This window comes from Notamacropus eugenii, chromosome 6 (genome assembly GCF_028372415.1).
Source record: "Notamacropus eugenii isolate mMacEug1 chromosome 6, mMacEug1.pri_v2, whole genome shotgun sequence".
In the NCBI taxonomy this organism is placed as follows: Eukaryota; Metazoa; Chordata; class Mammalia; order Diprotodontia; family Macropodidae; genus Notamacropus; species Notamacropus eugenii.
Window position 1 is genome coordinate 173088081 of NC_092877.1, and position 17178 is coordinate 173105258.

Below are 17178 nucleotides of genomic sequence, written 5' to 3' on the forward strand. Positions count from 1 at the left end.
TGGTAGAGGAAGGGAAGGGGGGAGGAATGAATGTAAATTTTATTTTGCACCAGCTAAGTTTTTGACCAGAACAGACAGACAGGAACCAGGGCTTCTAATCTCAAATAGAAAAAAAAAAGAGGCAAAGACTTAGGTGGTAGAAAAAGTGATGACTAGGGGGAAATACTCTCAAAAGGCCTTCTAACATAAGCAGGATTGTATTCTAGTAGAGGTTCCTAACCTTGTTTGCATCATTCACTTCTTTGCCAGTCTGGTGAAACCTATGGACCCCTTCTTTGAACAGTATTTTAAAGACATAAAATAAAACACATTACATGACAAAAGAAGGCAATTATGCTGAAATGTGGTTGTCAAAATTGAAAGCAAAATAAAACAAACAGATTTGCAGACTCCAGGTAAAGAAGATCTGTATTTGAGGGTGATCACAGCACAGATAACTATTTGCATGATTAAAACAGCAGTTAGCATTTATACAGCACTTTAGGGTTTGTAAAGCACTTTATGTTACTGCATTTGATCCTCACAACAACCTTGTGAGGTAGGTCCTAATATCCTCATTTTACAGAGGAGCAAACTGAGGCTAAGTGATTTGCCCAGAGCCATAAAGCTAGGATGAGTTTGAGGTAAGATTTGAGCTAAGATCTGACTCTTAAATGCCACACTCCTACCTAATGCACCACCTAGCTACCACAGGACAAGACAGGACGTAAGGAAGTGAAAGAAAACTCAACAAAGTCCTTCTATTGGTAGGGAATGAAGGGCAACTAGATAATACAGTGGATAGAGTACCAGGCCTGAAGTCAGAAAGACTCATCTTCCTGAGTTCAAATCTGGCCTCAAATACTTACAAAGCTCTGTGACCCTGAGCACGTTACTTACCGCTGTTTACCTCAGTTCCTCATTTGTAAAATGGCAAACTACTCTAGTGTCTTTGCCAAGAAAATCCCAAATAGGATCACAAAGAACCAGACACAACTCAACATCAACAATAATGATGTTTGAGAGGTCAGTCAAGATGGTTCCCTTTTTTTCTACCAGCCTAAACAAACTAAACAGACTGGATATGACATACCTAGACTCATAGTCAAGAATCACAGTAGGAGAGGTATGAAAGAACTGAGAGATCTGTAACATTTCTTCCAGCTCTGAGATCTATGGTCCTATCATCTAAATAGCAACGGAATGGGGAAAGCAGATTCAGGACACCAGTTGAGAGGAATGGAAGGAATGATTCAGACTAAATTCTGTACTCTCTTCTTCTTTTTTTTTTCTGGTACTTATAGCAGATTAAGTTGCAAGTACAACTCCACTGTAACATTTTTCTTAGATTTTTTACAAGCTGTGTACTTTAATCATCTTTTTGTTTAAAAACAATCACCATACCTAAAAGTTTCATCAGCAAATAATTACATGCCTAACTTAAGCAGAAATATGTCTTTAAAAAATTTGAAAAGAATTTTTGTTTCTAAAACACACATATAGTTTTTTTTTCTTTTGGAGGATACACACTGAAAAAAAAAGATTCTTATTCAACTTACCAGCTTCAAGAGAAGAAATAAATAGATGTAATGCTATGATGCAAGTATACCAAAATAGAGTCATCATAGTTTCCTATAAAAAAATAAGAAAACATTACTGCTTCTGCAAAATTTCTTTTAAAAAACAAGCCTCCATTCACTCATTCAGTCAATGCTGAGCAAAATCCAGGACTATCAGAGGACTTGCTTCTAAGGTCCTTTGGAGCTCTCAACTTTTGGACAAATTCAAGAGATACTTAGGACAGAGTGAGGCAAGATAGGGCTTTCCATTTATGGGGCTGCTGAAAAGAAGCTGATGTTGATCTCCAACTTCAACTATTTTCTACTTTGTGACTCCTTTTTGCCAGAGAAACTTTGACATGATCCCAGGTATTACAGGTATGTAAAGTAGGTGTACCAATCAAACACTTACTGATAATAAATCATAAAGAAATTTATTTTGAAGCAATTCTTTGGTATACACATAATTTTAGCATTTGTTAAAGACAATAGTCTTGAATCTGAGCCCAGGTGTTTCTGACAGCATTTGTTGGCCTTGCATAGTGTAACAGCATGTGCGGTGTAAAGTGTACATGTTGTGTGTTCAGAACCAAGGCTGCAGTGAAGGGGCAAAATGCAACACGGGCCAGTGCTACCAGAAACACTTTCAATTCATTACTCTTTTGATTTAGAATTAGTTTTCATCAAGTCCATTCAAAAATCTTTTACTGTTGCCAAATTTTTTGAGACCCCTCACAATCAGTCACATCCCATATGGGGCCTTAACCCACAGTTAAGAAGTGCTAAAATACTATTAGACTAAAATACCATTAGAAATTTAGGCTACAGCTTGTTTATATATTTATTTATAGCTATAAGTACTACCTCGGGTGCTTGACAATAACTCTGTCTCAATCTTTTAATCATAGTGAAACCTTCATTATTTTAAATTTATAATTATTTGAACAGAAATTGAGTAGTTTGGGATTTTTTTTCCTGTTTATAGAATTTAACCTACTTAAGAAAGCAAAATGTTTCCAATAATTTGCATGCTAATCACCCCTATGTCTATTTGTTCACTGTGTAATATCTCCTGAACTTGTGAACACTTTGTTAGTCTGATTGAAGTCTCTGATTATACTAGGAAATGACAAATTTCATTTAATACATTTGCAATTCAGATATTTTACTACCATACTAGTCTTCAAACTAATGCTTCTACCGAACTTTCTAAGTGCATGATACTCAGATAATTAAACAAGGCAGCCTTCAGTGTAGAATTAACAACTGACTTGCTGTCTTTTAGAATATATTCTTGCTCTCTGATGTTATATTAAAGGAAAAGTAAACAATATTTTATTCATGTTTTCCTTCCAATTACTATTTCCACTCTGATCACCCACATTACATTTTTTTCTCTAAAATATTATGAAATAACCTAACTGGTTTATATTCTTTCCAAGAGTTGTGTCTTTCCTACATCCTCTTGTTTAATCACAAGATAAAGGAGAATGAGACAGCAAAATAAGGTATCAAGCTGAGTTTTTATACAGTTGGTTTATCTGAATTAGCCCAAAGTAAACTAAATTCTCACCTTGTTGACCAAAAGAGAAAGAAAGGCAATGAGTCAAACAACTTTGGGCTCACTACATCCATGAAGTTACTTGATTTGAGTTAATGCCTAGGATTTAGATTGTATGGATCTAGACTGGATGCCCTCTGGTGGCTATGGATAATTCCCTTCAGCTGTGACTACAGGGAATTCAGAGAAGCTCAGATCCATACCTTGTTCCAGTGTTTAAGGGGTTTACTTCCAAGTCTCTGAAGGAAGGGTTTTCTGTTAGATAGCTCATGATGACTGGGAGATTGCCAAGCTGATCTACACCCCAAAACTAAGAAACAGCAGAAAGAATGCTGGCTCTGGAGTCTAAGGACCTGAGTTCAAATCTTAGCTAAGATATTACCTACATGACCTTGGGCAAGTCATTCCACCTTTTAGGGCCGTAGTTTCCACATCTGACAAATGAGGGGATTGTAAGGTTTCTTCTAGCTCTCAATCTATGATCCTATCATATGAAATAGTAATAGTAAAAATGCTGAGAGGAATGCAGAATCAGTAGAGTCTTCTGGGTCCAAGGTCCATGAAGGATGGAATTTCCCAGGACAAGTAATCCATCCTCATCCTAAGATCATAGGCACAGAGTGGGCTCCTCTAATATTGGCCAATATGCCAAAGCTGCAGTCAACTGTTTCAGAATGTCAATAATATGAAAATCTAAAATCAAGTGTTATGTAGTACAGCTGGTCCCACTCCTTGACACCCAGAAGCAGACAACAATGTACCCTCCCCCAGATGTCAACTCTCTGTTTCAGAGAGAGCTTTCCATTACCTGGTAGTTTACTTGTTCCTGTGCTACATGATACAATTTGTTAGGTTCTGGTCATCATTATTAAGAGTTCGTTTGTCTGAAAGAGAAAAAATTCAGGCATGTGAATTTATTTCACGCAGTCAACATAAAAATCAAGAAGCCCAACTGTTTCATTGTTGTTCATCATCCCAGAATGCCTTCGGTTAATTCAAGGAGTTTACTGAAAATTTTCAAGTTCTTACCACACAGTTGATAATAATGATTTTAATTGGATAGGGTGATTATTACTCCAAGTCACAAATCCCAAAACATTGGTAATCATTGGATTAATAAACAAACAAAGCTTATGCCTACACTGACATAAATTTACAAAACTCCAGATTTGGGAGCAATATGCATGAAGGGGAGAGTTATAGCACAGAAAGGAAAAATAAATTTTGAGAGAGTCTAGGAGGGCAGAACATTTGGGATACACATATTGACAGACCAGGAAAAGAATGACAGGCCAGTAAAAGAGTCAGAGAAAGAGCAATTAAGAGAGGCAGTATGGAGATAACCAGGAAAGTTTGTTTTTAAAACTAAGGAAGAAGAAAATATCCAACAGGAGATAATGGTCAACAGTATCAAAAACCACAGAGAAGTCAAGGTTGAGACCTGAATCATTGGTGACCTTTAAGAAAGTAGTTTTAATAGAGTAGGAAAAGGGAGGGAAATCCCTTTTCCAAAGCACAAAGTTAAGGAGGGAGTATGGATGGTAAGAAATGAAGACATTTAGTCTAGCCAACTTTTTCGAGAAATTTGGCAATAAGGAGTTGAAAGGGAGGGCCAGAGCTGGGATGTGTATATCATCTACACATACATATACATGACTGGAACAAAGATATGGTACAACTATAGGAAAATTGGGACAAAGGAAGAAATAAACATCAAGGCCACGATAGATAACAGGAAATCAATATGGAAAGAGAACTGGAGACTAGATATGGCTCAGGATTAGATAAGAGAAGGGGAGGTCCCTAACAAGGAAAGGACAGGTATGGAATCAGAATTGAGAAGACTTTATGTCAAAATTAGTAGGAACAGCAACACCTTATCTGCCTAGAGATCATTTATCTCTCAACGTCGCCCAATCATATGGTAATCAGGAAAATAATGTATTCATCCTTTACAAGCCTTTGCTAAAAGGAATATCCCTTTCTCAGATCATATGTTTTGATTTTTAGTTCAGAAAATATGGCTATCACAATTACTTGGAACAGAGCCACAAACCCGGAATTTGAATGATGTTCAGAAGACAAAGAAGTACACAAAATGTTTTTGAAAAACTTGCACCAAAGTAGTGGAAATAAATTAAATGCCTTGGTCTTTAAAAGCACAAGTTAGCTGAAACAAAATTCATCCCCCCAAGCAATGACAAATAGATGAAGCATATATCAGGGTCAGGAAACATTTAGGATTATATAGGACTACCAGCAGTATTTAAGGTGAGGGAAACACTTGTCAGGGCTAGAATAAGGAATAATAAAAGGAGCTGTGCCATTCCCAGAAAGTGAGAAGGGTTTGGGTTGGGAAGGATAACTAAGCTGCATTTCTAAGGGTCACTTCAAACCATATGCACACATCCCCATTTTACATATGATGAAAATGAAGCTAGAGGATGTTAAGTCACTTGCCCAAGGTAAAAGAGGTAGGATCAAGGGTAACCTTTGAACCCAGATGTCCAATGTCACAGCCAGCACCAGACTTCTTGTATTAATGTTGACATAAAAGATTACGAGTGGGTAAGATCATAATTAAGAACTATGACAAAAGAAACTATGAAACTGAAAAACAGGCTGTTAATAGTACGTGGAAGGAGCCAGGTGATACAGTTGTCTAGACCTGATTCATACTTTCAAAAACTAAAGGACAAAAATCTAAGGAAAAAATTTTAAAGGCTTTGTTCAAGTTCAGTCAGTAAGGAGATGAGTCAAGCTACATAAACAAACATCAAATCAATCCGTTAACATTTTTGCTGGCCTGTTATATGTCACACAATAAAAAAAAAAAATCTGAGGCACTTTATTTCATTTTGACAAGGACAGAACAGCATGATGAAGGGTGGTTTGATGTGGCCATCTAGAATGTTAGATATGACTTAAACACAAGATGGTGCTCTAAGCTCAGTGGACATGAAAAACCCATCCTGGTGGGTTACCCTACTCAATAAATGTCTATTATGCACCAGGGACTCTTAATCACTGAGCATACAGAAAGAGGCAAAAGACAATTCCTGCTCTCAAGGAGTTTACAATCTGGCTAGAAAGAGTGCAAAGCTTCAACTATAAATCACCTCAATCCTGGCACCTGCATGAAACATCAGTTGTTTGTTGTCGGATTATTTGTTGTGTTTTCCACTTACCTTGACTTTTCCCAGTGTTCTCCTAAGTTTTCTGTCTAGGGACAGGAATAACTCCAATTAAAACTTACATAAATCTCTCCTAGTTTGCCATCATCCCATTGAGATTATAGTCTCCCAAAATCATCACGATGCAAAGAATGACTTCCTCATATGTAGATTCAAGTTCATTTACTAAAGTAGACTTGAAATGAAGAAAGTACAGAGTTAGAAGGCTCTTGGGTAGAGTTTGAAATCTCAACTTCCCTACACACACACACACACACACACACACACACACACACACACACACACACACACATACACACACATGTTTTGGCCTCAAAGGTAAAAGACATGACATAATTCCCACCTAACCTCCCTTCTCATTTGGTTAAATACAATTCAGTCCCTCAAGAATTTTTTTCCAGAAACCAGTTAGGCAATGTTACTCCTGCTTATTTCACAGGATGCTCACTGGAGATCAACCTAATGCAGCACTATGATGAGGTGGGAGGGCGAGCACTATGATGAGGTGGGAGGGCGAGCACTATGCTTTATGAGAGAGGTGCCAGAGGGGGCCATTGGATGCTTATGGGGAAGAGGCTGAGAAGGTACTTATGAGATAACCATGAGTAACAGTCATATACTATCTCAGCCTCCTCCTCATAAGCATCCAGTGGCTCCCTCTGGCACCTCTCTCATAAAGCATAGTGCTTCTCCTCTCCCCACCATAGCAAGTATCCCAGTTCTATTACTCACCCAAAAGCCATCTCTGCCTAATTACCTATTCCTTTTGGCTCCTAAAAGATGAAGGAAACTAGAAGCAGAAAACAACAGCTATTCCTGAAGGAGATTCAGACAATTTACAGATAAAATCCAAATCCTCACTGCTATCAATAGCTGTGTGCCAGCAGACATACAAACTTTCTGTGAGGTGAACAAGTACATTACAAATAATAACAGTGCCTTGTTACCCTGTCCTTTGTAATGTATAACTTGTAGGTTTGTAGTAAATTTATCTCAACTGGTGTAATAGGAGAGTTTGGAGTAGATTTCAAGGAAAATCACTTTTTTAACATATAGAAAGTAATTAATGGAGTTGTCCTATGCTTTAAACACTTCAGAGATCCATGATTCCATCCATGTGTGCTCCCTTCATGTCTTGTTCCCACACCTTAGTATATGTTTTCATGAGTCACTCTGACCAAAAAATTAATTGGCTGGTAGCCAACCATCTGGTGATGAACCTCTTTTAATTTAAGTAGGCCAGTCTTTGGACAAGAGATATATAATTCATCACCACAATAATCCTCAAAGCTTCTTCAGTTTAGGAGAAGCTGCCAGGTATGGCTTTCTTCAAGCATAGTCTTTGAGAGCCCAGAATCATTTTCACATCACATGGGACCAGAGTAACAAGTCTCATAGTAAAGTATTTTTCTTTACATATTTTTTATGGAAAAAATACTTTTAAGGAAGGTATTGTTTTACTTGATAAATTTTGTGGCTATAATATATTAATATTTTTTGTCTTATTTTGTCATATTTTTATTTTATAAGACCTGAGTTCAAATCCAGCCTCACATACTGAACCAAGCTATGTTACTCTAGGTAAGCCACAAAACCCTTGTCCAGTTTTGTCATCTGTGAAACAAGAGTAATAATCATAGTACCAGCCTGTCAAAGTTGTTAAATAATGTAATATTTGCAAAGCTGAAACCAAACATGCAATATTTGCAAACTTGAAAGCACTAAACAAATGCTAAATATTATGATTATTGTTATTATTATTAAGTAGAAAGTGCCAGGCTATCCTGAACCAGTTTAATGAAATATAGCAGAGAAGGCACTAGACTTGGAGTCCAAAGATCTGCGTTCAAATTCTGATTCTGCCACTGTGACCACTGCCAAGACTCCAACGTCTCACTTTCCTCATCTGTGAAATGGGGATCGTGGGATCATAGATATAAAATTGAAAGAGATCCTAGAGGCCATCTAGTCTACTTTCTCATTTTACAGATTAGGAAACTGAGAACCAGAGAGGTGAAGTGATTTTCCCATGGTCTTTTGGTCAGCAAATAACAGAGAGAAATTTAAGCCCAACCTTCAAACTCCAAATCCTTTTCCACTACACCCTGCCTGTCTCAAAGGGTGATTTTAAGGAAAATGCTTTGTAAATTTTAAAATGCTCTGTGCATAGTAATTATTATGATATTTTAATCAGAAGTCTAACTATATATCATGGATAAAATTTTCTAGCCTTACTGTTCTTTAATACTATATTATTATTATTACCTGTTTACTAGCAAACAAACAAAAAAAGCCAACAACTGTTAAGGGCCTTTATTTATTAAAAAAAAAAATTTTTAAAAGAACACCTATGATAACCACATAAAATAAAATTTTAATTTTAGTAAAATTTCAAAATCTCATTAAATAATGACCTGACACTCAAGAGTACATGAGGATGATGTATAGATCCAGTGAGATCAGCACAAGTTTTGACAAATTAAAAGACTTCAAAGAACAGTCTCACTTTTTGCTACTCTGTCCACTGTCTGTATTCAAATACAATTACTTTTTTAAAAAAAATTTTTCTCAATTACATGTAAATTAAATTTTTTTAATTTTTTTAAATTTTGAGTTCCATATTCTCTCCTTTTCTTTCCCCCTCTCTGAGAAGTCAAGCAGTCTGATATAGATTATACATGTGTCATTACTGAGTCTTTTCAGTTATGTCTAAATTTTCACTATTCCATTTGAGGTTGTCATGGCAAAGATACTGGAGTGGTTTTCCATTTCCTTCTCCAGCTCATTTTACAGATGAAGAATTGAGGCAAAGAGGTTAAGTGACTTGTCCAGATTCATACAGTTAAGTAAGTATCTGAGGCCAGATTTGAACTCAGGTCCTCCAGACTCAAGGGCCAGCACTCTACCCACTGTACTACCTACCTGCCCCAATTATACATGTGTAATCATGCTTAATATGTCCATGTTAGCCACATTGTAAAAGAAAACACAGACCAAAAAAAGTCTAAAAAAAAAGTATGCTAAAATCTGCATTCAGACCCCACCAATCCTTTCTCTGGAAGTGGACAGCATTTTTCATCATGAGACCTTCAGAAATGCCTTGGATCATTGCATTGCTGAGAACAGCTAAGTCATTCATAGTTGATCAATAAAATTACTTTTAATGAATTTTTTAAAAACTCAGTGTATAGTATAAGCATGAAATAACTTTATGGCTAGCCTACTAATAATTTCTTCAACATGAATTCAGTTCAATGAACAGAAATTCTGAGTAATTGGAAACAACATATCATATGCTCACCCTACTATTTTTAAAAAGTGCTTTTGAAGTATGTGACATTTCATTCACCAGAGCCCAGTGCTCTTCTCTTGCCATCACTAACTCAGAAAAGCATTTTCCCAAATCTCCATAACAGAAGTACTGAACTGGAAAAGACAGAGAAGAGCATGACTTTGTAGCCAGGAAGGTCTGGGTTTGAAGTCCCCTTGTGACACTTACTAACTGTGTGACACCAGGCATGTCACTTAATCTCTCTGAGACTCAGAATAATTTCTACTTCACAGATTTGTAGTAAAGTCGAAATGAGATAATACATACATAGCTCAGGGCAAACATTATGGAATTGTCAGTTATTATTTTGATTCACATTAACTAACATAGGCTAGTTAACACTCAAGGAACTGGATTTCCATGCGACCTACCCCAGTAGGGAGATCAAATTAATTCAGTAAAGCTGGAGGGAGCTGCCTAATCCTTTTCCCCTGACTTCTCAAAGCTGTGACAGCAGAGTATATCTCAAAAGTCTTATTGTAATACATCTTCATAAAACAGAAGTTATGCTGAACTAGCAAAGGTTAGGGGGGAAAGCAGACAGGAGACCAGTGAGGAGATCAGCAAAAGTTTTGACAAATTAAAAGGCTTCAAAGAACAGTCTCACTGTACTTTCCTACTCTGTCTACTGTCTGAAGACCAGCAAAGATAAATGAAAAGGGATTATAATTCAATCAATCCATCAACAAGCATTTATTAAGTGGGTGCCAAGGTGTCAGTCACTAAGTGTTAGATCTTCAGACCATAGTAATCCATGAAATGTACCAAAAAGACAAAATTGCTATTAAGCATACCCAGTCCCTTCCCAAATCATTAGTGAAGTGATACAAAATGAAGCAGAGGGTGCCAAGTCCTTGAGACAATCGACAAGCATCTGTTTAACAGTCAAATACTTCTTTAAAAAAATCTCAAATTTTTTTTCAAGAAAAAACAAAATTTTAAAGACAAAAGTCAAAAAAGTTCTCAAAGTTAGGCTACCAAATACTTTCTAAAGTGGATCCTTATGGTTCCCTCCATATCAAAAATTTGAGGACACTGTAGATGCTTGGCATTACTCTTGCTGATACAAATTCAATACTTTTAACTGACCCGTATTTTCACTGTCATTTTCTTTTACATCAAAGAACAACAGATGATAAGTGAATATCTTAGGAAATTAGGAGCTTTCCAGGTTTTCATAAATGCACAGTCATAGTCAACAAAGACAAACATAAATCTTGTCAGATGAATGAAGATCTAACTTAACCTTGGTAGATTCCATACTGCACTCAAGAACTGTAAAATGTTCTTGATGGTGACTGGAAACGTTAGCATTCTGCTTTCTAAATTATGAATGTGTTGTTTTAATCCTGCAGCACACAGAGATCATATAAACACCCACCAACAACTTCAAAGCCTAGGTTTCTTTGCTTAACAAACAAAAGCTGTGTGATCAGGATACTGGATTTTTTTCAAAGGGAAAGTGCTTTAAGTAGATATGAGTAAATGCTATCTCTTCATTCAAGAAACCCCAAGAAAAAGATACAGCAAAATAAAACCAAAAATTGAGGCCAAAACAGATTTATCCTGAACACTCATCTATACAAATTAGGCAAGGGAGAAGTACTGCATCAAATGAGATAAGGGAAATGACTTTGAAGAATGGGAAGCATGATACAAATATATAATATTACAGCTATCATGAAGGTATAAACAGTTCAACGAAAGTTATATCAGACACCTACTAGCTGTGTGACCCTGAGCTTAACCCTGACTTAACCCTGGTTGCCTCAGTTTCCTCATCTGTAAAATGAACTGGAGAATGAAATGCAAACCCCTATAGTATCTTTGCCAAGAAAACCCCCAAATAGGGGTCAGGAAGAGTTGGACGTGACTGAAAAAAGACTGAACAACAACAAATAGTAGTCTATGTAAAAGTGATAAAGGCCTCAATTGAGGTTCTGGCCTTGTGAATGGAAGGAAAGAGATGAAATTGAGACAGTCTCAGGTGTGTGAATATAGGTCCTTTTGGAAAAAGCTACCACTGAGACTTCTTTATCTCACTTATATAGAAAGCTGCACTAAAAGCCAAAATATCTTCAAGTGATGGACTCCAAACTTTGCCATTCTGATGCAGTTTCTTCCTAGAGCGCTACAACCAGCCAGGCTGCTGGAAATTGTGCATCTTCATTCCCTTATCCTAATATGTATGTTCCAATAAAGTCTTACCACAATTATAGCATGTTGGTGACCCTGGGACCTCAGGCTATGCCAATGCATACAAATCCTGTCACATTCAGCAACCAGGAGAGGTTCAGAGAATTGGACTGAAGATGAATCTTCTGGCTCTCATCTGAGAATCAGCTCAGCTGGGCAGCTGGGTAGCTGGGCAGCAGCAACCGAATTACAGCAGTTCATGAAAACTGTCTACTAAGTTACAGCTGGGTTGCAATTGGAGTTGGTGTGAAGAGGAATGAATATTTACTAAACACTACGTGCTAGGCACTGTGCTAAGAAGAAGACTAGTGACTTGTTCTTCAATTTAGTGTATGATTACAGTGCTTAAAGTACTGAAAATGTGTCCTTTTCCTATACCCTCATTCATTCTGGTTGCAGTTGTCCAGGTTGAGCCACCAGGTAGGAACTAATTGGACATCCTGATTTGCCCAAGTATTGCTCAGTTGTTATGATGAGCATTTCTTCCATTCTGGTACCCTGGTAATGTCCCAAGATCTCAATGGTAGTAATCATATCTTATTATATTATTATTATTATTATTAACTTCAACTTATAACCAGCAATGATAATGAAAACTGCTTAAGATAACAGAGAAACAACAAAGTCTGCAAGGCCACAAGAAAGTTGTGTGTTACCATTACCTTATATACTGTAGCTTGACGGTAATACAGAAAATCATAACAAAGTAAATTTCAAATCCTATTTCCCTTCATTCATTCTAAGAGTACTAACTTTCCCCTCCTACTTACCACCACCACCATCATTTCTGCCTGATCCTGTGATTTCATCAGTGTAGGAAGCTCCTGAAACTCATCTGCATTTAGAAATTTCTATCAATATAGATAAGAAATTGTTGTTTAATTGTGTCTGATTCTTTGTGAACCCTACTTGGGTTTTGTTTTATTTTTTTTTAGCAAAGATACTAGAGTGGTATTTCATTTCCTTCTCCAGCTCATTGTAAAATGAGGTGAGGAAACTGAGGCAAACAGGATTGGTTAAGTGACTTGACCAGGATCACACAGCTAGTAATTCTCAAATGCAAGATGTGAACTCAGAAAGATGACTCTTCTTGACTTCAGGCCCAGAACTGGGCCATCTAGCTGCCCCTGCAGATAGGAAAACTCTTTGGGAATTGCCTGAGGTGCTGAAAGACTGAGTGACTTGCCCTGGTATATGTGTCAGAGACTCAAGTCTGGGTTATTCTCACAAACGTGAGGGTCCCTCTATACCCTGCTCCCTCTCATTAGCATAAAAAATTTAAACCAAGGATACCAATCAGCACCAGATCTGTGATACTGAATAGTCTTAGACAGTTTCCTAAACACTGGGCAGGGTCACACAAGTAGTGTTTGTCTGAGAGGGAATTTAAGCCTAGGTTGTCCAGACTCCCAGGCTAACATACTATTTAACTGGCCATTTCATCTATGTTCCATGATTAATTGATTTTATAAGGTAGCTTTCCATTTGATGTTGTGCTGCTGCAAAATTACAATCAACCAAATCTTTCAATTGCTTGTGCTTCATCTGACACAAGCATAGACTCCAGCACTTGTGTCAGAACTTTCCTCTAAAGCTGTTGAGACTGCATCTGCTTCAGAAAACACCTTTGAGTAAAGCATTCTCAGGCACTCTCATAATTAATTCTGATTTCATGCTCTTAACCCCATCCAGAGGGAAAGACCAGACTAAGGGCACATTAGACTACTCTTCCAACTGATGACCTGAGCTGATTTCCAGTCATTCGTTTACTTTGAGAAAATTACCTTTGCTTTTTTCAGGCAGCAGAGCATTCAGTCTGTTCACTCATTTAACTTATTGAGAAAACGTAGTGGAGTAAGAAAAATGCCATCAGTATCAGAAAAGATCTTTTTCAAATCCTATTTCTGAACTATGGGACCACGAGTAAGTCACCTGGACTCCCTCAATTTTAGCTTCCTTGTCTGTAAAATGGGATAAGAACACCTATGTTATGAGTAGGGAATGGGATAATATATATAAAATGCTATATTAATGTCCCATTGTTGGTGAGACTGGTGGAGTTTGACTCTCCCTCCAGGCTGAACATAACATATCTTGAGTGAACACAAATAGGCTGAGAAAAAGAACTTAAAGTGTTTTGTTTTAAAGTGTCCTACCACTTCACTCTTCAGAATTACCAGAAAATACCCCATAAGGGAACTTCCCCTGTCCTTCCCAAAAATAAACAGTTTAAATGTCAAGGGCCAACTGAAAACAAACTTTTGGAGTTCCAAACCACAGTCAGTCAATAATACTTACTGAGAATCCTGTGCCAAAACACTGAGCAACAGTACAGAAAGAGGGGAAGTTGCCCAGAAACACGGATCACAGGACGCTAGAGTTCATAATCTAAGCATTACAAAGGAAACCAGTTATACTGAAATGCAGTTGTAAAAATATTTCTAAATAAGACAAATACATGGACCCCAGGTTAAGAACCCACTCACCCTTCTGTGTGTGCGCGTTTTTCTGTTGTGTCTCTATCTCCCTCTTTCCCTCTCTCTGTCGCTGTCCTTTTTCTCAGTGCCTGTCTCTCTCTCCCAATGTCTCTATATCTCTGTCTGTCTCTCTCTCATGAACACACGCACGCAGACACAGATGCCTGATTAGCTAGCTTAGCTAGGACCACATGTCACCCAAAAGTCAACAGTCCAACCGGCGGGCTAGACAGGGGTAAGTGAACCTTTTCCCCCGCCCCGCAGCCGCCGCCCCCCTACCCCACCCTGTTCACGGAAGAAGGAGGCAAATGTCAAGCCCAAGTCCTGTGACAGCACCGTTTTGGACCAATTCTGACTTAACCGTCCTTCCTTCTACCCTCAGTGTGCCCCAAAGAATCTCACCCACTCCCTTGGGGGCAGCCAGAAGGGGTGAAGGAGTGTCCAGGGTGGATGCCAAGGGGAGGCACGGCCCACCTCTTCACTTTCTTGTGCTAGGCTCTCTTTCCAGGGCCCCAGGCACGGCGCACCCTTGGTTGGCAGCCGGGTGCTTGAGACATCTCTCTGAGCTCAGAACTGCTGACAGCACTTACCCACCTTGCCTCTGGAGACACCTGAAGTCTCCAGCCTCCGGACGCTCCCAGGGCTCCCAACCTTCCTGCCGCGGGCGCAGTCCCTCTAGGGCTCCCGAAGCCAGTCCTGGGCAGCAGAGCTCTGCCACTTGGGCTCTTCCATCTCACTTCCTGTGCCCTCCTGAGGACGCATGGATGGGCGCCACAAACCCAGAGCTAGAGGCTTCTCCTCTCGAAGTCCTAGCCTGGTCTCCCAACTCCCTCCCACGCCGGTTGGCGGCAGGCCCGCACTCCTCCCCTTGCTCGGCTGGAGGGGAGGAGGCAGCAGCACTTCCCGGACGTTGGGACGCCCTTCTCCTCTGTCAGGCCAGCTAGGAGGGCTGTCCAAAGCCGGGAGCGAGCCCAAGGGTTGCCCCTTTGGGAGCTTTCTCTGGTCTCTGTAGCAGCTTAGCCCGAAGTTGTGCCCAAGGTCGCACTCTGCAGTAGCGGATGAAGTTCAGAGGAGTGTTCGGGGACAAGTTATTCCCAAGTTCCCCGAGATCCGAGGGGTTTGGATACAGGATGCCTGTTAGGCAAGTCAGGAAGGGGTGGAAGTGAGGATCTTTGTAATCCTTCAGGGCCTTACAAACCCTCAGCCTCTTAGAGTCAAGGATCTGAAAGAAGAACTTTACAAAAGAAAGCGAGGCGCAGAAAGGCACATTTTACAAATGAGCCCCCATAGTCACACTGCTAGTTAAGTGTCCAAGGCAGGGCTTGAATTGAAGTTTTCCTGACTCAGTTTCCAGTGTCCTATCCACTACACAAAAGTGGCCCTCTCTCCTCCAACTGGCTCTGAGATAAAGAAACAATATTTGCGGAGTCGCCAGGCTCTTACCTTTCCCGGTTCTCACCTGCCCAGGAAGCCTAAGGCCTCCTGAGGTTTGATCCTCATCTAGACTGCCAAAGGCTTCTCAATCCCAGAATCACAGGGACTCCGTCTCTATGTGGATGGTGACCATTTGAGGGTTTCTTTATACTCAAAACCTTCAAAAATATACTTCCAAATTTAGTTTTATCCCAGAGATCATTTTAGTCATTTGGGAGGCAAGGAAAAGGAGTCATAAGTTTATTGACCCAGAACTGGAAAGGATTTTCGAGGTCATCCTTTCATTTTACAGAAGAAGAAACAGGAACAGAGAGATTGAGTTGAGTGACTCACCTACGGTTTGGCAGGTAGTAGATGTGAATCCAAGGACTCCAAAGCCAGTATCAGGTTCACTGTGACACCACAGTGCCTTTCTCAAGGAGTTTTAAGAGCAATAGCTTGTGACTTCCCATGTAAGAATTCGCTGAGCTTCGAAAGGATAGTCCCCCAGTGGGCAAAATGTATTTAAAATTTAAAAAATTTTTAAAACCAAACAAAAACCAAAAACCCCTACAGAGGAGAAAACTGAAACAAACAAAAGTTAAATAATCTGCCCAGACTCCTACAGCTAGTATGTTTCTGAGACTGCATTTGAACTTGACTGCAATTTATACTGTATCCACTAGCTGCCCGTGTAAGATTCTTAAGGATTCTTTACTGAACACTGATTTACCCTCTTTAGCTTATACACTCCTTTCCAAGAGAGAGAAGACTCTGTGACTGCCCTGTCCAGCTTTTCATGTCCTTGCATGGACATGAAGTACCAGCCTCTCTTAAGTCAGTCCAAGACCTGCACCAGATACCATAGTGTGACCTGTGGAGAGGGTGGTATATCACTTTATGCTCACAAGTTTTGTAAACAGAAAGATTTCTGTTCTGAAAACAGAAGTTTTTTTCATAGAATTAATTCATTGAAATGTCACCCTAGTGAAGCCAGTTAGTTTAGTACAAACTCATGGAAGAATTTTGTCATTGCTTATTTTGTTAAATAAATCATTTAAAATGAATAAAAAATTTGATAAAATTGTCCTTACATAACTTTAAAAAACTTGTTGGCAAAAATTTTTATTTTCTTTCATTTTTTGTTTGTTTGATTTTTTGATCATAAGCTACATAGCCCAGTACAATATGACTTGGTGACCTGAAAAGTTGTTTGTTTTTTTTAATGTTACTGTTTTTGCTGTTTTTTATGGAACTTACTACTGATCTTCTCTAGAACCACAAGGTTCCTTGGAACAAATTTTAAAACCACTGCCCTAGATGGGCTTCCTCCAACAGCCTAACTCCTCTTATATATTTTCCATTCTCTTAACCTGCACTGAACCACTTTTTACTTGTATCATCAAACCTTCTTTAACTTCAAAACAATTTACTCATGACCTCCTATCCCCAACAGTTGTCTGACTCT

General features: G+C 38.8%; 1 protein-coding gene across 6 annotated transcripts in view; it reads right to left on the minus strand.

Annotated features, from left to right (window-relative positions):
- Window positions 1–15152, minus strand: part of IL1R1 (interleukin 1 receptor type 1) — a 35122-nt gene extending 19970 nt beyond the window's left edge. The window contains exons 1-4 of one of the 6 annotated variants that reach the window (XR_011969771.1): window positions 14307–14558; window positions 6288–6468; window positions 3908–3983; window positions 1539–1611 (exon numbers count right to left, since the gene is read on the minus strand). Coding sequence is in view for 5 of the 6 variants with exons in the window: in XM_072621573.1 (XP_072477674.1) it covers window positions 1539–1605 (67 nt within the window). In the remaining variant the exon portion in view is untranslated. Of the gene's footprint in view, window positions 1–1538; window positions 1612–3907; window positions 3984–6287; window positions 6469–14306; window positions 14559–14887 lie in introns of those variants that run through there. The other 5 variants (XM_072621573.1, XM_072621571.1, XM_072621572.1 and 2 more) reach the window with 5 other exon arrangements.
- Between the last annotated feature and the right edge of the window lie 2026 nt (window positions 15153–17178).